This window comes from Corylus avellana, chromosome 5 (genome assembly GCF_965113065.1).
Source record: "Corylus avellana chromosome 5, dhCorAvel1.hap1.2, whole genome shotgun sequence".
Classification (NCBI taxonomy): domain Eukaryota; kingdom Viridiplantae; phylum Streptophyta; class Magnoliopsida; order Fagales; family Betulaceae; genus Corylus; species Corylus avellana.
In genome coordinates, this window is record NC_142494.1 from 25,731,461 (window position 1) to 25,750,160 (window position 18,700).

Genomic DNA, 18,700 nt, shown 5'->3' on the forward strand with positions numbered 1-18,700 from the left:
CCAAACATTCTTAAAGCATGTTTAAGGCATTTCTTCTCCCGATTTCACTTTCTATCGAACGAAATAGACCATGAATAAATGTTAGATTTATGTTCCTTCCGGGAATATAATCATAATAATCACAATATCATTTTCTGAAATGTTTTCAAATAGTGACATCTAACCTAACATTTTAATACCGTTGGAAGTATCATAATATCTAACTTCAATTTCTCTCCTCTTGCCTTTCAAACTGACCTAACAACTCAGTTTCAACAAATTATAGTTGTACCGGAAGCAAAAGCAACAATAAGGTTAAAATAGGAGGATAATTATCTTGGAATATGAGTAAAGTGTTATCGGGAATATAAGAAGTTAGAATATAATGATGATTTTTATTAATTTTTTTTTAGGATTATTTTATCATTAGGGAATAACTATTATTTTTTATAGAGAAATAGCTATTAGACATTTTAAGAAAATAACTATTCTTTAAGAATAATTATTCCTAATGACCAATGATGGATCTAGGGGGGACCGGGAGTGGCCCTAGTCCACCACCAAATCATAAGAAAAAAAAAATTTAGGCAAAAAGAAAATTAATATTTTTTTTGTTCATTAGTCCCTCCCAAAATATTTTTGGCCCTTGATCCCTCCCCAAATTGAAACCTGGGTCGGTCCCTGCTAATGACCATGCCCGACCAAACTATAAAATAACTATTCCGTTCCGATATCTAATCCTACGTATACGGTATACCAAATATAACCTACATAAATTATAAAATTGTGAGTATGATTGTGGATCGGTCCGGCACAAAATAACTTTCATTCACAGCAAGGGAAACATGTGAATTCCTAAAATATAAACAGCAATATAATATAAAATAAAATATAGCTGCAAAAGAAAAGCCTCTACTGTGAAAGATATTAAAGGAGAAAGAAAAGCATGGTCAGTTCACAAAGAAAGGATGAACCCCAATAATATTATGACAGTCAAAGCACCAATTAGTAATGAAAGCACCGGATTAAGCGTGCTGAAATGGGGCACGAGTGAGAGATCGATGTTCTCTGCTAATCCTTTTTCCTCTTTTGCGTAAGGCATTTAGCCTCTTTTTTTCTTTTTCTTTTTCTTTTCCCCTTTGACTCCCATTTAAACGGATTGCATCTACTAATAACAAATGCTCAACAGAAAGAAAATTTCCTACTTATTACAAAGAGAAAAGAAAATTTTCCTAAGATTTTGAAAGGGGTTTCCCGTTGTAATTAATCAGTTTGTTGGGTAATATCGGGTCCCAATTCCTAACATTGAGAAAGCAAGACTCGGTAAACGATTCCAAATCAAACCATAAAATGGTTCAAGATCCACTGCCTTGCGTCTACAACATCTCAACTTCATAAAAACATCGAGAAAGCAAGAGTTGGTGAACAAGTCCAATTCAAACCATAAAACGGTTTAACGACATTTGCATATTACCAAATAGGGTTGTATTATTTGCCATACCCCCCATCCTACCCTCATCTCATTTGGGTGATTTGGGTGACGTGGCAGTGCCCATTTCTTTATGAGAAATGCTTGGCTTCACTAAAAAGTCCATCTTTTGACAATTTTAATCCAAGGTGGCATGACATATTTTAAAATTAATAGATTTTAAACAATCAATTAATAGATTTCTGGAAAATGGGTTATACCACCTAAAATTAAAATGGCCAAAAGATGGATTTTTTAATGAAGCTAAGCATTTCTCTTTCTTTCTCCTACCACATTAGCCTAGTGAAATAAGAGTATGACAAATATAATTTTTCTACGAAAATTTTGTGTAAGACAGAAGGGATTAAGCTTTTAAGAGAGAGAGAGAGAGAGAGAGAGAGAGAGAGAGAGATTGCAGTAAAATTGCAAATTTTGAAATGCAACTGAAGCTTCTTGTTAGAACAATCTTTTCAAAGGGTTTCACGCATGTTGATTAACAAACATGTATTTTGTAATTAATAGAAAATAATTGTCATGGTCGTCTAGTTCTAGCAGTCTGATTGAGCACTTATTTTAGGTATCATGTGCCAAGTTCGCCATCAAGGGACCACATTGCACTTATTATTCATTTTCTCTTTTATTATTCTTCTATCTTTTTACTTTTTAAAATTACTATTAGATTAGTGAAGCCATATGGGTCATACACATGAACCCCACATATTAGATCTGTGGGGCCAATGTGTAGATACATTTAATTTTGAAAACTTTCCAATAATAACATCTCAACTTAGGAACCAGATAAAGCCAACAATCGTGTTACGAGGAAGCAACTCAAACATCTCAATCTAACTGCAGCACTGTACCCAAATAGAGCAATGTAACAGTTGTTCACAATCCTCACTAAACCAGATGAAAATAATAAGATTGAAATTCCCCCAAGAAATGAAATGTATAAACGAAGGGGGATAAAGAAAGCTCGTACTATGCAAATGGGGTAAAGGCAAAGAGATTAAAGAACAAGGAAGAGATAAGGGACAACGCGGAGTTGATTCTTCTACAAGAAAACCCACGAATAAACAAACAAATAAAGCACTAAATTTCGTGTGATGGAAGATTGCTGATCTTTTTCTTTAATACTATGCTGAAGATGGCGGTGCACCTTCAACCGAGTAAAACTGTGCTGAAGATGGCTGTGACAGCCCTTGATCATCTTGATCACTAAACAAAACACGATCTGCGTCTAGTTCTCGCTGCGAGCTAGATCGACAGAGATCCTCGATTCGGCTTGTCACCTCTGCCATTGAAGGACGCTTATCAGGGTACTGAGCTGTACATTCAAGAGCTATTTGTAGGAGCTGAACCATCTCCTCCTCAACACTTTGGTACCTGAGAAGCTCAATGTCAAACACCTCAGAAGTCCACTCCTCTCGGACAACAGACTGGACCCATCTGGGGAGGTCTACGCCATCCTCATTTAGCAAAGCATGAGTGGGAGGCTTCCCTGTAAGCAACTCCAGAATTAGTACACCAAAGCTGTAAACATCTGCTTTTTGGGATACTTTGCGAGCGTCTGTGACTTCTGGGGCACGGTAGCCATCAATGCGGTTGGGAGTAAAGGTGGGGAGCGCAAGACGGGCAAGGCCGAAGTCCGAGACACGAGCTTCGTAGGATTCGGTGAGGAGGATGTTTGATGACTTGATGTTACCATGGGAGATTGTCGGGCCATGGGAGTGTAGGAATGCAATCGCGTGGGCAGCTCCAAGAGCAATGCCAGACCTGGTTTCCCAATTCAATGGAGTCCTCGCAGACCCTCTGCTTCCTGCAATGAAATAATGGGGAAACAAACGAGATTAAAGGCAGTAAACCAGGCAAAATCCAGCATTGGAGGAAACAGAAACACAAAGCAAACTCAATTCAATTGTGTATACACAGCAAAATGAACCAAAGTCAGCAAAGTTTGAACTCAAAGCAAGCACAACACTACATGAAAGAATAGTGTGTATGCACAATTGCAGCTGCATACAGGCACAAAACCATTTCCTCAGGTCATTTCAAAAGAATGCTAACTATCCATACATGAAAATTTGAAGTTCAGAACATTGATAATCCAACCAAAGTACTGTATGTCTGCATCTTTTCATAGAAATAGTAAAGTTGACCAACTAGCAAGTATGATGTGGGTTTCCAACAAATTACAAACTATAAAGTGTACATGGTAAATGATTTGGGAATTGTCTCTAATAGGTTTGATTGTCTAGAACTCATGATTAACATAACATTTCATCACGAACACAGATACCATCAATTTCTCACAAATTAATCCAAGGTCAGTTTTGGAGATGCATAACAAAAACATTGGAGGAGATATAATATAATGAGAACTGCGGATAATCATTAGCCAAGTAAAATAACGATGGCATATTGCAGAGACATGATGATAGGAAAACAGGAATGCAAGCATACCCACATAAAAAGAAAATAGTAATAATAATAATAAGTCTACAGTGATAGGAAGTAATGTCCCTAAAGAGTTAGCACAAGAGAAACATAATCAAACCCACAAGCATCAAATTGGCCAAAAAGGGAAGAAACCAAATTATAACAACGAAATGCTCACCATGCAAAAGTGCAGATAAGCTTCCCAAGGGTAAGCAATTATAAACAAGAAGTCTCTCCTCCTTGCTGTAATAATACGCCCTTAGTGGGACCAAATTGACATGAACGGTCCTCCCAATCTCGTCGATCCTTTCCCTGAATTCCTTCTCCGACACAGTCACTTCCTTCAACCTCTTCACCACCACAGCCATCCCTGACTCCAAAGTGGCCTTATAAGACGTTCCAAACGTCCCCTTCCCGAGTACCTCCGCGGATGCTCTCAACAAATCCTCCAAATCAAACATCGTCCCGACATTCCCAAAGAACACCAAACTCTTACTTCCACCACCCCTCACACTCCCTTTCGAATACTCAGCACTCGCACTCGTACTCTCGCTCTCCACCAAAGACTTCTCCCTCGGAATCTCAGCCTCGCCGCGCTTAGCCGCCGCCAAATCCTTGGAATCCGATTTCCCACCACTCCTCCTCTGACACAAAAAGATTAAAACAACCACAATGAGCGCGAAACCAACAAACGACCCGATCACAATCCCGGCAATCGCTCCACCGGACAACTTGCTCTTGCTCTTGCTCTTGCTCCCACTCCCACTCCCACTCCCAGGGCAGGCCGGCAATGGGTTTCCACAAAGCGAATTGCCTTCAAAAGCGCTGGCGGGCTGAGTCGAAAGCTGTTCCGGCACCGGCCCAGTTAACCGATTGAAAGAAACATTGAACTGGACCAGAGTTCGGATATCAATATCAGGAATCGACCCAGTGAGATTGTTACTCTCCAGAAACAGAATACCCAACCTGGTCAGATTGTTAATCCGAGGCGAAATGTCCCCGGAAAAGTTATTGTTAGCGAGAATCAGCCGCTCCAGGCTCTGCATATCGTACATGAACCCCGGGATTTCACCGGAGAATAAATTATTCTGCAAAAACAGGTTCTGGAGGAGAGCGAGGTTGACGAAGTCAACGGGTATGGGCCCGGATAGCGCGTTGGCGCGGAGCGAGAGCGTGGTGAGTTGGGTCAGGTTCCCAATCCCCAGAGGCAGCTGCCCCACTAGGCCAGTCCCGGGGAGGCGCAGCTCGGTGACCCGCTCCTTCTGGCACGTGACGCCGGTCCACGAGCACGGATTCGTGTCGGTGATGTTCCAGAGCAGCAAGCGTCCTTTAACGACGCCACGGAGCGCCAGCAGAGCCGCCCTGTCGGACGCCAGATCTAACGCTCCGCCGGTAGAAACACTGAAACAGATTGACAAAACAAACAGAAGTTGCAGTACTTGCAGCCCCTCCATTGTTGTGGGGCAAAGGAAAAGGGAAAAAATACACACACAGTCCCGTCCCAACACTGTCTCAGAATTCTTACAATGAGAGGGAGACAAGGGTGGCCAGGTAGTTGAGGAGTTGTTTTTTTTTTTTGTAATAAACCCTCGGAAACCAAAGCGAGGGTTAAAAACCTCGTGTGAGAGTTGGCCAAGTCGTTGCCTTGTCTTTTTCTTGTTTTTTAATTTTTGTGTACCTTTTTGACGAGCAAAATGGACAGTGGCTGACTCTGATTAGTAGGAGATCGAGGAAGCTTCTTCCACGCGGAGCTTACAAACACTTCATCCAATCGGATTTGGGATCCCCACCGAAAATAAATATCAAAAGAAAATAAAATAATAATGGGGTTTGGGGCTTCGCTGGGTCTGTGAGTTGTGAGCGGCGCTGTATATATATATATAATCATTTTTCTTGTATTCATTGCTTCAGCTGCAAGCTGGAGCCTCTGTAAATTCTGCTTGCAAAATTGTTTTGCGTTGGGACGGACGGCTCCTCTCTTGTCAAATAAGGAAACAGTCATTACCCCATTACCAATGATATTTAGCACCTTCACTAAGTAAGAGTATACGTGCAAGTTTACAGTAACAAATTGGATGAAAAGGATCAGTTGAAAAGATAAAGAGGAGAGAAATATTAAAGTTACCCAAAAAATAATACTAAAATAATGTAAAGTTTATTCATTAATACTCAAAGCATTATTTTCAATGAATAAACTTCATATCATTTTAAAAATCATCTCTTAATAAAAAATTTAATATTTCTAACATTTCTTAATAGCTAAATATAAGTGTCGTTACGATCGAAGTGGTCTCTAAGGAATAGGGTAATTCATATCATACATCTGGTGAATAAAATAGGAATATACTTCACCATTAGCTGTCAGTGGGTCATCCTCTTTATGCTACGTTTCAATGATAGGTAAGTACTTCCGTACCGTTGGAGAGAAATGTTTCTTATTTCTTGGGAGTTGGGACTTGGTAATCCATGTGTCAAAAAAAACAGTTGTACTACGGGCTTGTTTGGTAATCATCTTTAAGGTTTTTTTTTTTTTTTTTTTTTTTTTTAATAAAAATATAAAAGTTATATAGAGTGTTTTATATTTGATGTTGTTTGTAAATATTTTTGCTTTTATGCTAAAAAAGAAAAAGTAAATTCAAAAAACATTATCAAACCATAAGTTAATATTGAATTGAACAAAAACATTTTTAAAGAATATGACAGTTTTTATTTCCAATTTTCATTAAATTAGTGTTAACTGTCTATACGGTACTTACAACATCAACCACTAAATAATTAAATTTTATTGCTTAATGTTTTTATTATTAAAATATTATATTACGTGAGTTTATAAAAAAAAAAAAAAAAATTTGTACTAAAAACTATAGTACCTTAACAACGTTTCTTTTATTTTCCATTGATACTTTAACAGTCAATCGTGTAGTAGTACGGGCAGAACCACGTTTGGTCCCATAAATTATTTTTAAAAAAAATGTACAAATTCTTTCAAAATTAACTTTTTACCTTTTTAATTTTGTTCCCCTCCTCTCAAACTTAAAATTTTAGTTCCGCCCCGCCTGGAAAGCTACACTATATACAATATGTTCTTTTTTAACTAATTATAAACAGCTATGATCATAATAATTAACTTAATATACACAGTACTCAAAACAACCTCTCTCGACCAACTACAAAGAGAGCCAATGGGTAATTCCATTTTGTAATGTTTAGTGAGTGTAAGAAGCTCACTAATGATCATTTGGGAAATAATTTACTCACTTAATTTGAAAGTAAAATTTTATAGGCTTTCATGAACTCGTCCATTGAGCTAATCTTTTGGGTGAGACACAATTAGACTTTAGCACCGAAATTAAAGATAATGAGAGCGGAAACACCCCATGCAGTAAGATTATTTCTACTTCATTTGAAAGGGAAATAAGTCATTTTACGATTAAAATTTATTTTACTGCATCTAACGGTTTACATGATACCATCTGACAAATATGATATCATATCATTTGTATAACAATCGATAAATGTTCTTTAGTTTTTTCAATTAAAAGAAAAAAAAAATTATGAAAAAGTCGATTATTTTACTTTTTCCATCGATAGCAACACACACTTTAATAGGACTTTTTTCTTTTTCTTTTTTCTAGCTTACTTTAATTGAATCTTTTGCTTTGAAAGGCTTGCTTCCCAATGTCATTGTTTAGGGATTTCAATGTATTGTCAGCAAAAAAAATAAAAATAAAAATAAAAAATGAAGTTGTATGGAACAAGGTACAACATATTGTAAAATGTTGCTGGAAATGAGAGTCTCTTGCCGGCCTTCTTGTGGAATATGGATAAATACTTTATTGGTATATATGCTGCTACAAGTAACAAAAACTTTGATGTTTCATCATTCGGACCAAGATTGAAATTTTTAAAGAACAAAAAATTAAAATGATAAGTTGAGAGTTTGAAATTCACATGCACAATAATTTATTTGAAATTATCTCTGATAATTGTTTGATGAGTGATGATAGAGAGAACACGGGCGTGATGCACACCTGTGTTTTTTAATATTATTATTTTTAATTATAATATTAAAATATATTATTTTAATATTAAAAAACACAGGCGTGCATCACGCCCGTGTTCTCTCTATCATAACTCTTGTTTGATACACGTGAAAAGGAATAATTATACATGTTCATAAAATTAATGAAGATGAAATCTCAAATATCTTCACGTCTATCTTTTACACCAATTTCACATCGGTTAACTTTACATATTTTAAACGGCTAACTATGTTTCTTTTAAGTAGCTGGTATGAAAAACTGCACACTACTATTATATTATACTGATATGGTACTGCTAATCGAGCATCTCCAACAGTATTAGATATTTTACCTAATGAAAAAGTACAATTCTTTACTTTAGCTACTGTTTTTTTACTACACACTCTAACAGATTATCTATTTCATTTTATACTTGCTTTAAAATATTATTTATCATTCTTTTTTTATTATATTATTGCCAACACTTTATTAAAGGGAAAAATAAATACATATATAGAAATAAACACATATGAGGAACATTCATCTCATATACATGTACTAACATATTGAGATAGTGGTGTGATATATAATATTCATTTGAAAAAAAAACACTTAAAATCCGACAAATTAATTAATATAAAATGAATGTGATAACGGAGTGTAAAAAGTAACTAAAGTGTTGGATAGCCTTTTTATTTTTTATTTTTTAATTTAATTAATTAATTAATTTTTTTTCTTTGTGTGTGTTTTGATTGAAAAATTGTTTTGAAGTATCATAAAAGTAAAAATAGTTTAAATTTTTTTTGTGAGGAGAATTATAATTAATGTTTTGATTTTTATTAATAGAAAGAAATAGAATGAATTAGCAAACTATTTTATAGAGCAATTGGATAATCTGAAAACTAAAGTGGGAAAAGATTGGGAAAGCCGTCATTCTCCGGGACAAAAGTCAAGCACCAATTGGTAGGCCAATTGGTGCACCGTCTTTCAATGCTGATATGGTTGTGGGCCATGCCCATGCGCAGTACATTTTGCAGGCAGGAAATCCAGCTCATCACGATTACCAAATAAATATTGATGCTTACTGCTTACGTTCCTTAAGCGAACCCAGAAAAGGAAAACAGAGGCTATTTTTTTATTTGTTTGTTTTGCTTTACAAAAAGATTCCCAACTGACGTGTCAATACCTTGTTGGCTCAATGTCAAGTTACGGTTCTTTGTATTTGATACGTTCACGGTTCATCTACCAATTGTTCCAACTTCCATGGTTTTATTCCTCATTATTATCATTGAATATAAAATTGACATAATCGTCTTCAACTTGCTGCATTTATATCAACAATGTTTAGAAAAATGAATTAGCGGTAACCAAACAATGTCGCCAGTGCACAGCACATATCTAACCATGTGATGTCACTCAATTCCTATAATACCTTACTTTTTATTTTAATAAATTTAAGACTTGAATTTAGGCCTATTCTATATTTGAGACTTTTATTAACATTTTCGTCACGAATGATTGTGAAAATACAATTATACTCCTCGAACAATTTTTAAATATTGCCTCGTACCACATTAAACATAATGTTTTTTTTTTAAGGTTAATAATTTTTTTTGTTACCTGCGTTTTAATGTTTTTATTTTTTTTCCTCTTTAAGTTTAAAAAAAAAATCAAATATAGTACCTTAGATTTTTTTTAAAAAAATCGAATTACCACCTCCGTTTATCATATTATTCTATGGGGTGGCCGAACCACCCCCAGTTTAACCTTAGGAGCCACCCCCAAGGCCAGTCTCGGGTGGCCGGCCACCCCCTGGGAGTGGCTTGGCCATCCCATAGAATATAAACGAAGATAGTAATTCGATCTTTTCCAAAATCTGAGATATTAGATTTGTCTTTTTTAAAACTTAAGAAGAAAAAAATAAAAACATTAAAACCCAGATACCAAAAAAAGTATTAACCCTTTTTTTTTTATTGTGAAAAATACCCATATATTGCATAATTTGTAAAAATATAACTTAATTCTCCAAGCTCCTCTCTTCAAGCTTTGAGCCACCAACTCCAATATCTCTCTATACTATATGTGTCTTTACTCGAACTTTACACCATAATTTATCTTTCTTGTCATTTCCATCACATTATATATTTCTCTCAAAATTCTATTTCCTTTTTGTATTTTTATTGGGGAGGTATTAACCGTATGGTCCGTATTATATACCCTTTGTTAGAGAATGTGCCGGTTGGCTCCACCCACTTTGGTCGAGGTGGCTACAAGCCAATCTTTATCTTAGGGGCAGCTGGGAAATCTGGGATCACGGCCCAACAATGACTGGGTCATTACGGCTGGGCTGCGTCCAACACAACTATTTTTTTTTTTTTTTGGATTTGTTAATTTTATTAGTATAAGCTTATCTACAAACCTATTTTTGACAAATGGGTTATAGAGGTCTCAAATTTATATCGAGCCTAAATTCATATCTTAAATCAATCAAATATTTAAATTGAGGTCTTTAAATAAAATAAAATAAACGAAAAATGGAAGGTTGGTGGCCTGATTTTCCAGACTTTTATTGACGTATGGTTTTGCAATAGGCTTTTAACAAGGCCCAATGTGTTAATTAATAACCGATCCAATCAAAGATTGGCCCAAAAGCACATTACATTCTTCACTCTGGCCTTGTTGATAAACTACATCCCATTTCCTCGCACTATTCATCTCATTTTTCAAAAAAATAAACATTAAAATATTTTCATTTTTTATATCACATCATTCACTTTTTACAATTATTTAAATAAAAGAATCACTACAAAATAAAATTTTTCTACTTTTTAATACAATTGTTTTTACTTTTCCATACTAATTATTACTCATTTTTTTCTCCTCACCAATTATGAACAGGGCATTGTAAAAGGCTTGTTTGGGGCATTGTAAAAGGCTTGTTTACCAAACAAGGCCATATATTGAGAGCATCCTTGGGATTGTATTCGAGAAATGTAACTTTTAAGTTAAAAAAATGCTTTTTAACTAAAGGTTTGTTTGGGATTACGTTTGAAGGACTTAAAAATGCTTTTAACACTCAAAATGCCATATATTGAGAGCATCCTTGAGATTGTATTCGAGAAATGTAACTTTTAAGTCAAAAAAATGATTTTTGACTAAGGGTTTGTTTGAGATTATGTTTGAGGGACTTAAAAATGCTTTTAACACTCAAAATGTCCATTTAAAGAAAAACATACTCGTTTGGTAAAAAAATTAAAAGCGCTTTTAAGGGTCCAAAAAGTCTAAAAAAAAAATAAAAAAATAAAAAAATAAAAAATAAAAACTTTTGATAAAAGCTTAAAAATGAAGCTTTTACCGAAAAACTCTTTTTGACTTAAAAACTTTATTTTTCAAACGCAATTCTAAACAGACTCTAAACTTTTCTTGGATTAGAATCCTTTCTATTTCATTTGAACTGAAAAATATTCAGTTAGTTATAATAAAATAATATTTTTGTCCTCTCACAAAGTAAAAAGATAAAAATATATCTTTAATATAATTAACTGGATATTATCCAATTCAAATGAACTGGAGACTATGCTGTTCCGCTCTTTGTTTGGGACAGATTATTATAAAAATTTTAATTTAATAATAATTTTAAAAGTAAATGTCAATTTTGAAAGGATTAAAAAAAGACATGAGTCGCATACATTTTACATCATTACACTCAGGAGTCCCATACATTTTACATAATCTATCAAGCCATCTTATGCTCGAAGCTTGGAGCTCAGAGCTTGCTACTGATGTTGACGTTTCTAACTCTAGACGACTTCTGGGTTGCATCTTTTGGGACAACGACGGTGAGAACACCATTCTCCACCTGAGCCTTAATCTGATCCACCTTCACATTCTCCGGCAATTCAATTTCCCGAGAAAATCCTCCTTTTCCTGTGCCTCTCTCGGCTACATGCCAAACAGTGTCTTTTGCATGGGGCTCCTCTTTCCCACCTTCTCCTTTTATGTGCAAAATGTTACCATCCTCTATCTGCACCTTTATATCATCTTTGCTCAAACCTATTCACAGAAATTTGCTCAATCCGGAACACCCATCAAAGACTACGCCAGAATCATCAAAAAGTTGCACAATTTTGAGAAACCCACAAAGGATTCCACTCTATTTTAATGTAAAAAACTAAAGAGGGAAATGGAGAGAGATTTGCTAAATTGCTAAAACAAGAAAACTCAATTAGAAAAATTGGCAAGTCCAAAAGCATGCAACACTTCCACTTGGTAATATTAATATATGAAATTAAACAAAAAGTACAGAACCGATCGATCAACAAAACATCTCAATCCAATTGAGAGAGAGAGAGAGAGAGAGAGAGAATAAGTGGTACCTGGGACGTTGATCTTGAAGATGTGGGCAGTAGGAGATTCGAGCCAGTCCATGAGGGCCGTTGATCCGGACAATTCTCGGAAGATTGGAGGGCTCCAGAAGAAGCGCCTAACAGGGTACCCAAAAACACCATCAGCCATATTGATCGTGATGTTAGCTTGCTCTCTAGCTCTCTAGCTCCCTCGAACTGTATGTTGTTTTGATATATATATATATAAAATATATGGCGTTGGTTATTAATCTTCTAGAAGTGATCCGAGAGAATCCAGAAGGTTCTGTGGGGCTTATCCACTGTCTTTTTTTAAAAAAAATATTGTTTTTCCTTCTCCAACGTAGGAGCTTCGAGAGGATGATGATTGAGGAATCATACTCTACAGCCGGCACCACCGTCCCCAGTGTGAGTGTAGGTTTGATAAATCAGTTAAATTAATTTATATTATTGACGTATAATTTAATTGATTATGGTAGTAAACATTTGCTTTGAAATCATTAAGGACTACAAAAAAAAAAAAGAAAAAAAAGAAGAATAATGCTAATTTTTTCACAAGTCCAGCCTTATTCAAGAAAAAATCAATCCCTAATTTTCAATGTCGTATAACAGTTTATTAAATAACGGATGAATTCAAACCTAAAAAAGTAGACTAGTTAAATGGGTTGGGTTTCATTTGGGCTTGTCTAGTTGTTCATCGGGCCATGAAGCAGGCAATAATTGGCTCCAGTGTAGGTAAGGTAAAGCAAGGCTGGGCTTTAGGCAATACTCATGGGCCAACATAGGCCACGTGAGAATCAGCCTGTGCCCTGCTCATTAGTAATGATTTGATTTTGGTTAGATTTGAGCCGATGTATTTTCTTCTTGAGCTGAACTCGGGCTGAAATTAAGATTTGAGACCGAAATTAACACCTAAAATAGATAGTTGTATGTGATATATATTGATTATCAAACGTTATCTTGGCTGTCGGGTTGAGGAGGATGTGATATGGCTTGATGTTCTCTACCCTCAGTGCTAAGGAATAAGAGCTACCTATGAATTGATTTGAATCTGTTTAACGTAGATCTGCTGTTTAATTTGAAAATTAGTCATAGGTTAGCAGATTTTGTTTGATTCTAGAATGTAATACATCATTTTTTATACTTGTAATCTCATAGCTTCGGCTATAGTTGCTTTAAAGCTTTTGCTCTGTATTATTTGAGCTTTATGTTCGTTTATCAATGAATTAGACTGAATCGATTCTTTAAAAAAAAAAAAAAAAACCAAAATTTTAGTAAGGTGATCTCCCAGTGAATTACCAACATGACCCCACGATTTTCTTTCTGCCACCCACAAAATGGTGCAAGTACATCATCTTTTCTAGAGATTGGAGACAAGCTACCAAAAAAAATTAAACATGATTGATATTTTCAGCAAAAGAGATCGCTGAGAAGTCATAGTTGTATCACATCAATTGAATTCTTATCATATTGAAAAGATAGCACTAAAGTGTTAGAGGATTGGGCTGTCCGGCTTTGAGTTTAATTAATGTAGGCTTTTTAATATATGATGTTCAAATTTCTAGCAATTTAAATAACAAATAATTACCAAAAATCCTTATCCATCTTACTGTGTGGGCTTTTGTCGAGCAATACTTGGGTTAGGTGGCTTAAGTTTAACCAACGATTTTGGTCCATGTGTCCCTAGGCCCAGGGGGAATGTGTTAGACAATAGGCCCATACACAATAAACAAAAGATGTAATGAGAAAAAGAGAAAATAAAAAGAAATTTAACTTTCGACTACACTAATTGTTTTTTCTTCTTATTTTTCCTTTTCACTTTTTTATATATAATCTAATAAATAGTTGTTTATGATCAGAATCAATGTTGCATGATTTATAGTGTGTGAGTTGAGATCCTATGTGTAAAGCTCATGTGACATGACAATCTTAATTTGAAGGCTAGCTAGCTACTTAAAAGTTGATATAATTGCATTAAGAATGTGACATGGTTGAGAAAGTTGGTTGCATATATAGCTGTACAAGATTGTCAATGCTGGATATCAAATTGAAAAGATGGGGCGCCAAGTAAAGTTTGACAGAGTATTCAAGCACCACATATTTATTATATATGTGCATGCATGGTTATAATACACTACCACTTTTTCAAGGTTGTCTCTTTTTCAGGCCATGAATATCACTCTTTTGCTTCCTTTCCTGAAAGATCACAGTGTCTGCTACAAGAAACTCTCATTACAAACAAAGTTTTTCTTCTCTCTCTGTCTATGCGGTTCCTTAACTAGTAAGCTCTGCTTGGGATCCACCTGGTAGGCCAGTCGTGGCATATGCACCATGCATACAACTGTGCAGCTGTGGGGTGAAGAAAATCATAAGGCTATGGAAATTAAAAAAGAACAGCTGAAGCAAGAGATTTTACGCGGTTCGGCCTATAATCTATATTCATATGTTAAAGCTTTAAGAGCAACATTTTACTTCTTATTCAAATGGAGATAATAGAAAATGGTAGATGGAGATTGTTAGAACAGTTTTCTTCAAGATGAATGCGCGTTTTTTGAGATCAACAACTCGTCGATGTGTGCTTTCCAAATTGCTGCAAAAGAATGAAAAAGCGTCAAAGAGTCCGACGGCGTAGATGCCGTGGACACTCCAATGCCAAAATTAGAACCCAAAAAATATTATGCTTTGACGCACAATAATTTAATATGCCTAATTCTTTCTGATCTGAGAGAGAACGTATCTTGTACCTTGTGTAGGGGCCAATTTATAGGCTTGAAGGTTAAAGTTGATTTGAACTGGTTTTCCTTGTTTCGAATTGGTTTAAGAGTTCGAAGTTGAGATAATCCCAAACGATTATCTTGTAAAGATAATCTTTTACGTAGAGATAATGTTGAGCTTTATCTTGGAATGATAATCGTGAATAACAATCTTGTAGAGATAAATAAGATTTCTTTATGATAATATAATCCTAATTGGAAAATATTATGTAGTGATTAATTAAATAGCCCTTGCTATTTAATTAATATTTTATGGGCCTATTCTTGGTCGTTGGGCCCAAAATTTGATGGGCTTGTAGTGTGAATTTATTCCTAACAGAGATCAAATCTCAGAAATAAAATCCCATATATATAGAATATATTCTGACATGAGGTTGCTGAATTGTATGGCTTAGTTTAGCATAAAGGTGTTGGTATGCAACCATGATTGGTTGCATCTATAACTTGTCAAGCCTCTTGGTAATATGTGAATTCGATCTAAATGTAGCTGCTTTCTCTAACTTTATTGTATGATCTTTTTGCTCGTAATTAGCACCACCAAAAGCTGTGGTAACGGGAGAGAAGATATACTATGTGATTCTAATTGGCGTTTTAGAGTGAGAAGGAATGAGCTTTTTTCTTTTCTCTGCATTATGCCAACAGGTAATCCACTAATTAATGCTGGATTCCATTATTTAATTATCTATTAAAGAAGAAAAAGATGGAGTATATATAACTGTGCTGAAACATTGCAGTATATTTTAGAGCAAAACAGCAGCCTTCGGTTGCTTGGTGGAGGCTAATTTGGTTTCCTCTTACAATTCTATGGTTGACTACCCACAATAGCCTTACAAGTTACAACAGGGCAACGGTTGCTTAGTTGGGGGTTATAATAGAAATGTTCTGTGTGTGTTTTGTAGAGAATCTAGTTTTAGTAAAAGAATTTGACGGGTTGTTCTAATTTTAAGGCCCGTTTGGTTTACGAAATGTGTATTCCATTAGAAAAATAAATATATATTACTGGGATTATAGAAGAGGTTGGAACGGAATAATCATTGGAATTGAACCTAAATTACTAAAAAGTCCACATGATTTCTAATTTTTTCAAAACTCAAATTTTTAATAAAAAAAAAACGGTTGAAGGTGTGGTAGCTGACCACCCACAGCAGGCACTAGGGTGGCGTGGTGCCAACCCTAGAGGACCTCAATGTGACCCTCTTGGGGGTGGTGCGGCCACCCCTAGTGCCATCGGGGGTGGTTACCCCTGACGGCTCTTGGAGGGGTGATGATTACGCTATGCTTTAGTGCTTTGGTCTATCCCATGGTAATCATCTTTACTTTCCAAAGAAAAGATTCTTCAAAGTATTTTATGGGAAATTAGAGGTCGGGTTGCTTCAAAATGTAAATTTTTTTTGAATTAGAAAAAATTTTGAATTGCATGTGCAGGAGTTGGGGACTACCACATAAAGAGTCCTAGTTAGATGAGATTGTTTTTGTTTGGTGTACATTGAGGGTACGTAAATTAAATAAGTAAATATTACAGATAACACAAATACAACATCATCAAGGCGAAACATCATCTGCAACTTTACATAAAGAATATGCCATTTTTTCTTCTTCTTCATATTAGACAAAACAGCTTTGTTAAGTGGAAAAGAAAGTGGAATCCTATCCTCCTTTTGTACCCTCTTTTTTAACTTTGTTTTTTTTTTTGGGTAAGTGACCCCATCTCACACATCTTTCCCCATCCTTCCTCTTCTTGGAAAGAAAATATAAATTAAGTTCAAGAAAAAGGAAAAGTAGACATCATTGAGCAAAAACAAAAGAGAGAAGGAAAAGGCCACCAAAAGCAAATCGATTGACCGTCACTTGAGAAGCTTTGAGAGTACTTGAAAGCTGTGGCAGTAACTTTTGACAAACGTATAATAATTCATTTACCTGCATCAGAAGAAGTAACAAAAAACTGAATCTATGGAATCTGCAGCTTTTCCAGTACTTCAAATGCGAATGGAAATGATGGCTTGGAATATTAAACTGAAAGGTTAAAGTGAAGATTTTACCAGGTTCCCCCAACACCTTTCTCATGAATGTTAGGAAAATAATGAGCAGAGCCACTCCAGCTAATAATCCAATGATTATTGCGAATGTCTTCTCACCTTCACTACTAGATTTCTCTGTCAAAAAACAAAAAACGAGCCCAATCAATGTAATCAATTCATGATTATACTTGTATATTTCTTCCTTCCTTCATGGAATTAAATGTACCCTTTTTCCCAAAAGTTCAACATGGCTAAAGACTTTAAAGATCATATTCATCTAAAAAATAATACGACTTAAAAGTAGAACCAAAGCCACATTAATTTGACCAAGATGTTACACAATTAGCAAAGTTGATTAAACTGATCATCACCAAGCTAGAAATTAAAGATCTTTAGAAGTAGTGGTGAAAAAAAGGTTTTTACCATGATATTGATGGCCATTGGAGGAGTGATCATCATGATCAGCACCACCGGTTTGATATCTTGCATAACACTTGGCCAAGAACATATCACCGTAGACGGCCCCGCCGCAATCGCTTTTCAACCGTTCGATCGCGTAGGAAACACAATCTTGACACTCTCCCAAACTCAAATCTCCGACGCATTGAGCCACACCTTGAATCTGCCCCGAACCACCCACTCTGTATGGCCCACCCGCGCCGGCCAACGAGGCCATCACCGCATCTCGACGGCTGATGGAATCCGTATCGTACCCGACGGACGATCCACATTTCTTCAACACCACAGTCTTGTCCTCCACCCCGAGAAAGGTGGCGTTGTCGTACTTGACGTAGCAGCCCTCAAGTTGCACCGCTCCGCCACATGTTTGGGAGCACAACACGCCGATTTGACTCACCGAGCGAGCGACGCACGTGGCGCAGTCCGGCATGGAGAGGTCGCCGCGGCATTGGTAGAGTCCGTAAACCACGTCTTGTGGGGTGGAGCCCATGATGGTGAAATTGTTGTAGGACGAGTAGGTAGCTGAGTTGACTAGGGAGGTGAGGAGCGAGTTGACGTTTGACTCGTAGGGTGAGTTTTGTGCATATTTCTCCTGAGTGCAGCCTCCAAAGACGAAGGAGTCTGTGGAAGAAGAGAGTACTGAAGGAATGGGAAGAGAAGAGAAAGAGACAAGGAAGGCGAGGAGCAGTGACAGGAACTGGCTGCTTCTTCCCATGTTTTCAATGGTTTCTCTTGAGAGAGAGAGAGAGAGAGAGAGAGAGATGAGCTTAATGGGTGTATAATATAAGCAAATTACAGGCCTGGCAGAAAACTCTCACCAGTGGAGCTCATTCATGGCCGGCTTTGCTGCTTTCAATAACATTTAAGTAGAACTTAAATTATGAAGCTTTGATTGGTGACTCCTTACAATTATTGAACCAAAAAAAAAAAAAAACTAAAAATCTTACCTTCCTAATTCCCTTTAATTATTTAAATAACTCAATAATTACTAGTTAAAATAAATCAAGAAACAAGAATTACAAATGATAAATGAACTTTATGTGTAGACGTAACTCATAAGCCGAACCACTTTAATTCTTTAGTCTCTCTTCCTTATTCTCATTTCTATTCTCTAATTATAAGTTCTAATACTAGTATATATAGCCACATCAGATAGAAAGCACATGTATTCCCATGT

General features: G+C 35.9%; 3 protein-coding genes across 3 annotated transcripts; all 3 read right to left on the bottom strand.

The window, feature by feature from the left end:
- Positions 1 to 2,278: 2,278 nt before the first annotated feature.
- On the bottom strand, positions 2,279 to 5,581 carry LOC132182895 (putative inactive receptor kinase At3g02880). Its single transcript, XM_059596262.2, has 2 exons — positions 4,065 to 5,581; positions 2,279 to 3,266 (listed from the first exon to the last, which is right to left on the bottom strand). The coding sequence occupies exons 1-2, from the start codon at positions 5,338 to 5,340 to the stop codon at positions 2,584 to 2,586; spliced, it is 1,959 nt and encodes a 652-aa protein (XP_059452245.2). The 5' UTR covers positions 5,341 to 5,581; the 3' UTR covers positions 2,279 to 2,583.
- A 5,991-nt stretch (positions 5,582 to 11,572) lies between these two features.
- Positions 11,573 to 12,481, bottom strand: LOC132182694 (HSP20-like chaperones superfamily protein). Its single transcript, XM_059596009.2, has 2 exons — positions 12,285 to 12,481; positions 11,573 to 11,961 (listed from the first exon to the last, which is right to left on the bottom strand). Exons 1-2 carry the CDS (start codon positions 12,421 to 12,423, stop codon positions 11,675 to 11,677), a joined length of 426 nt encoding a protein of 141 aa, XP_059451992.1. The 5' UTR covers positions 12,424 to 12,481; the 3' UTR covers positions 11,573 to 11,674.
- Positions 12,482 to 16,514: 4,033 nt separating this feature from the next.
- PDLP7 (plasmodesmata-located protein 7) lies at positions 16,515 to 18,485 on the bottom strand. The gene is made up of 3 exons (XM_059595591.2): positions 17,488 to 18,485; positions 17,086 to 17,199; positions 16,515 to 16,963 (listed from the first exon to the last, which is right to left on the bottom strand). The coding sequence occupies exons 1-3, from the start codon at positions 18,236 to 18,238 to the stop codon at positions 16,956 to 16,958; spliced, it is 873 nt and encodes a 290-aa protein (XP_059451574.1). The 5' UTR covers positions 18,239 to 18,485; the 3' UTR covers positions 16,515 to 16,955.
- Positions 18,486 to 18,700: the final 215 nt, after the last annotated feature.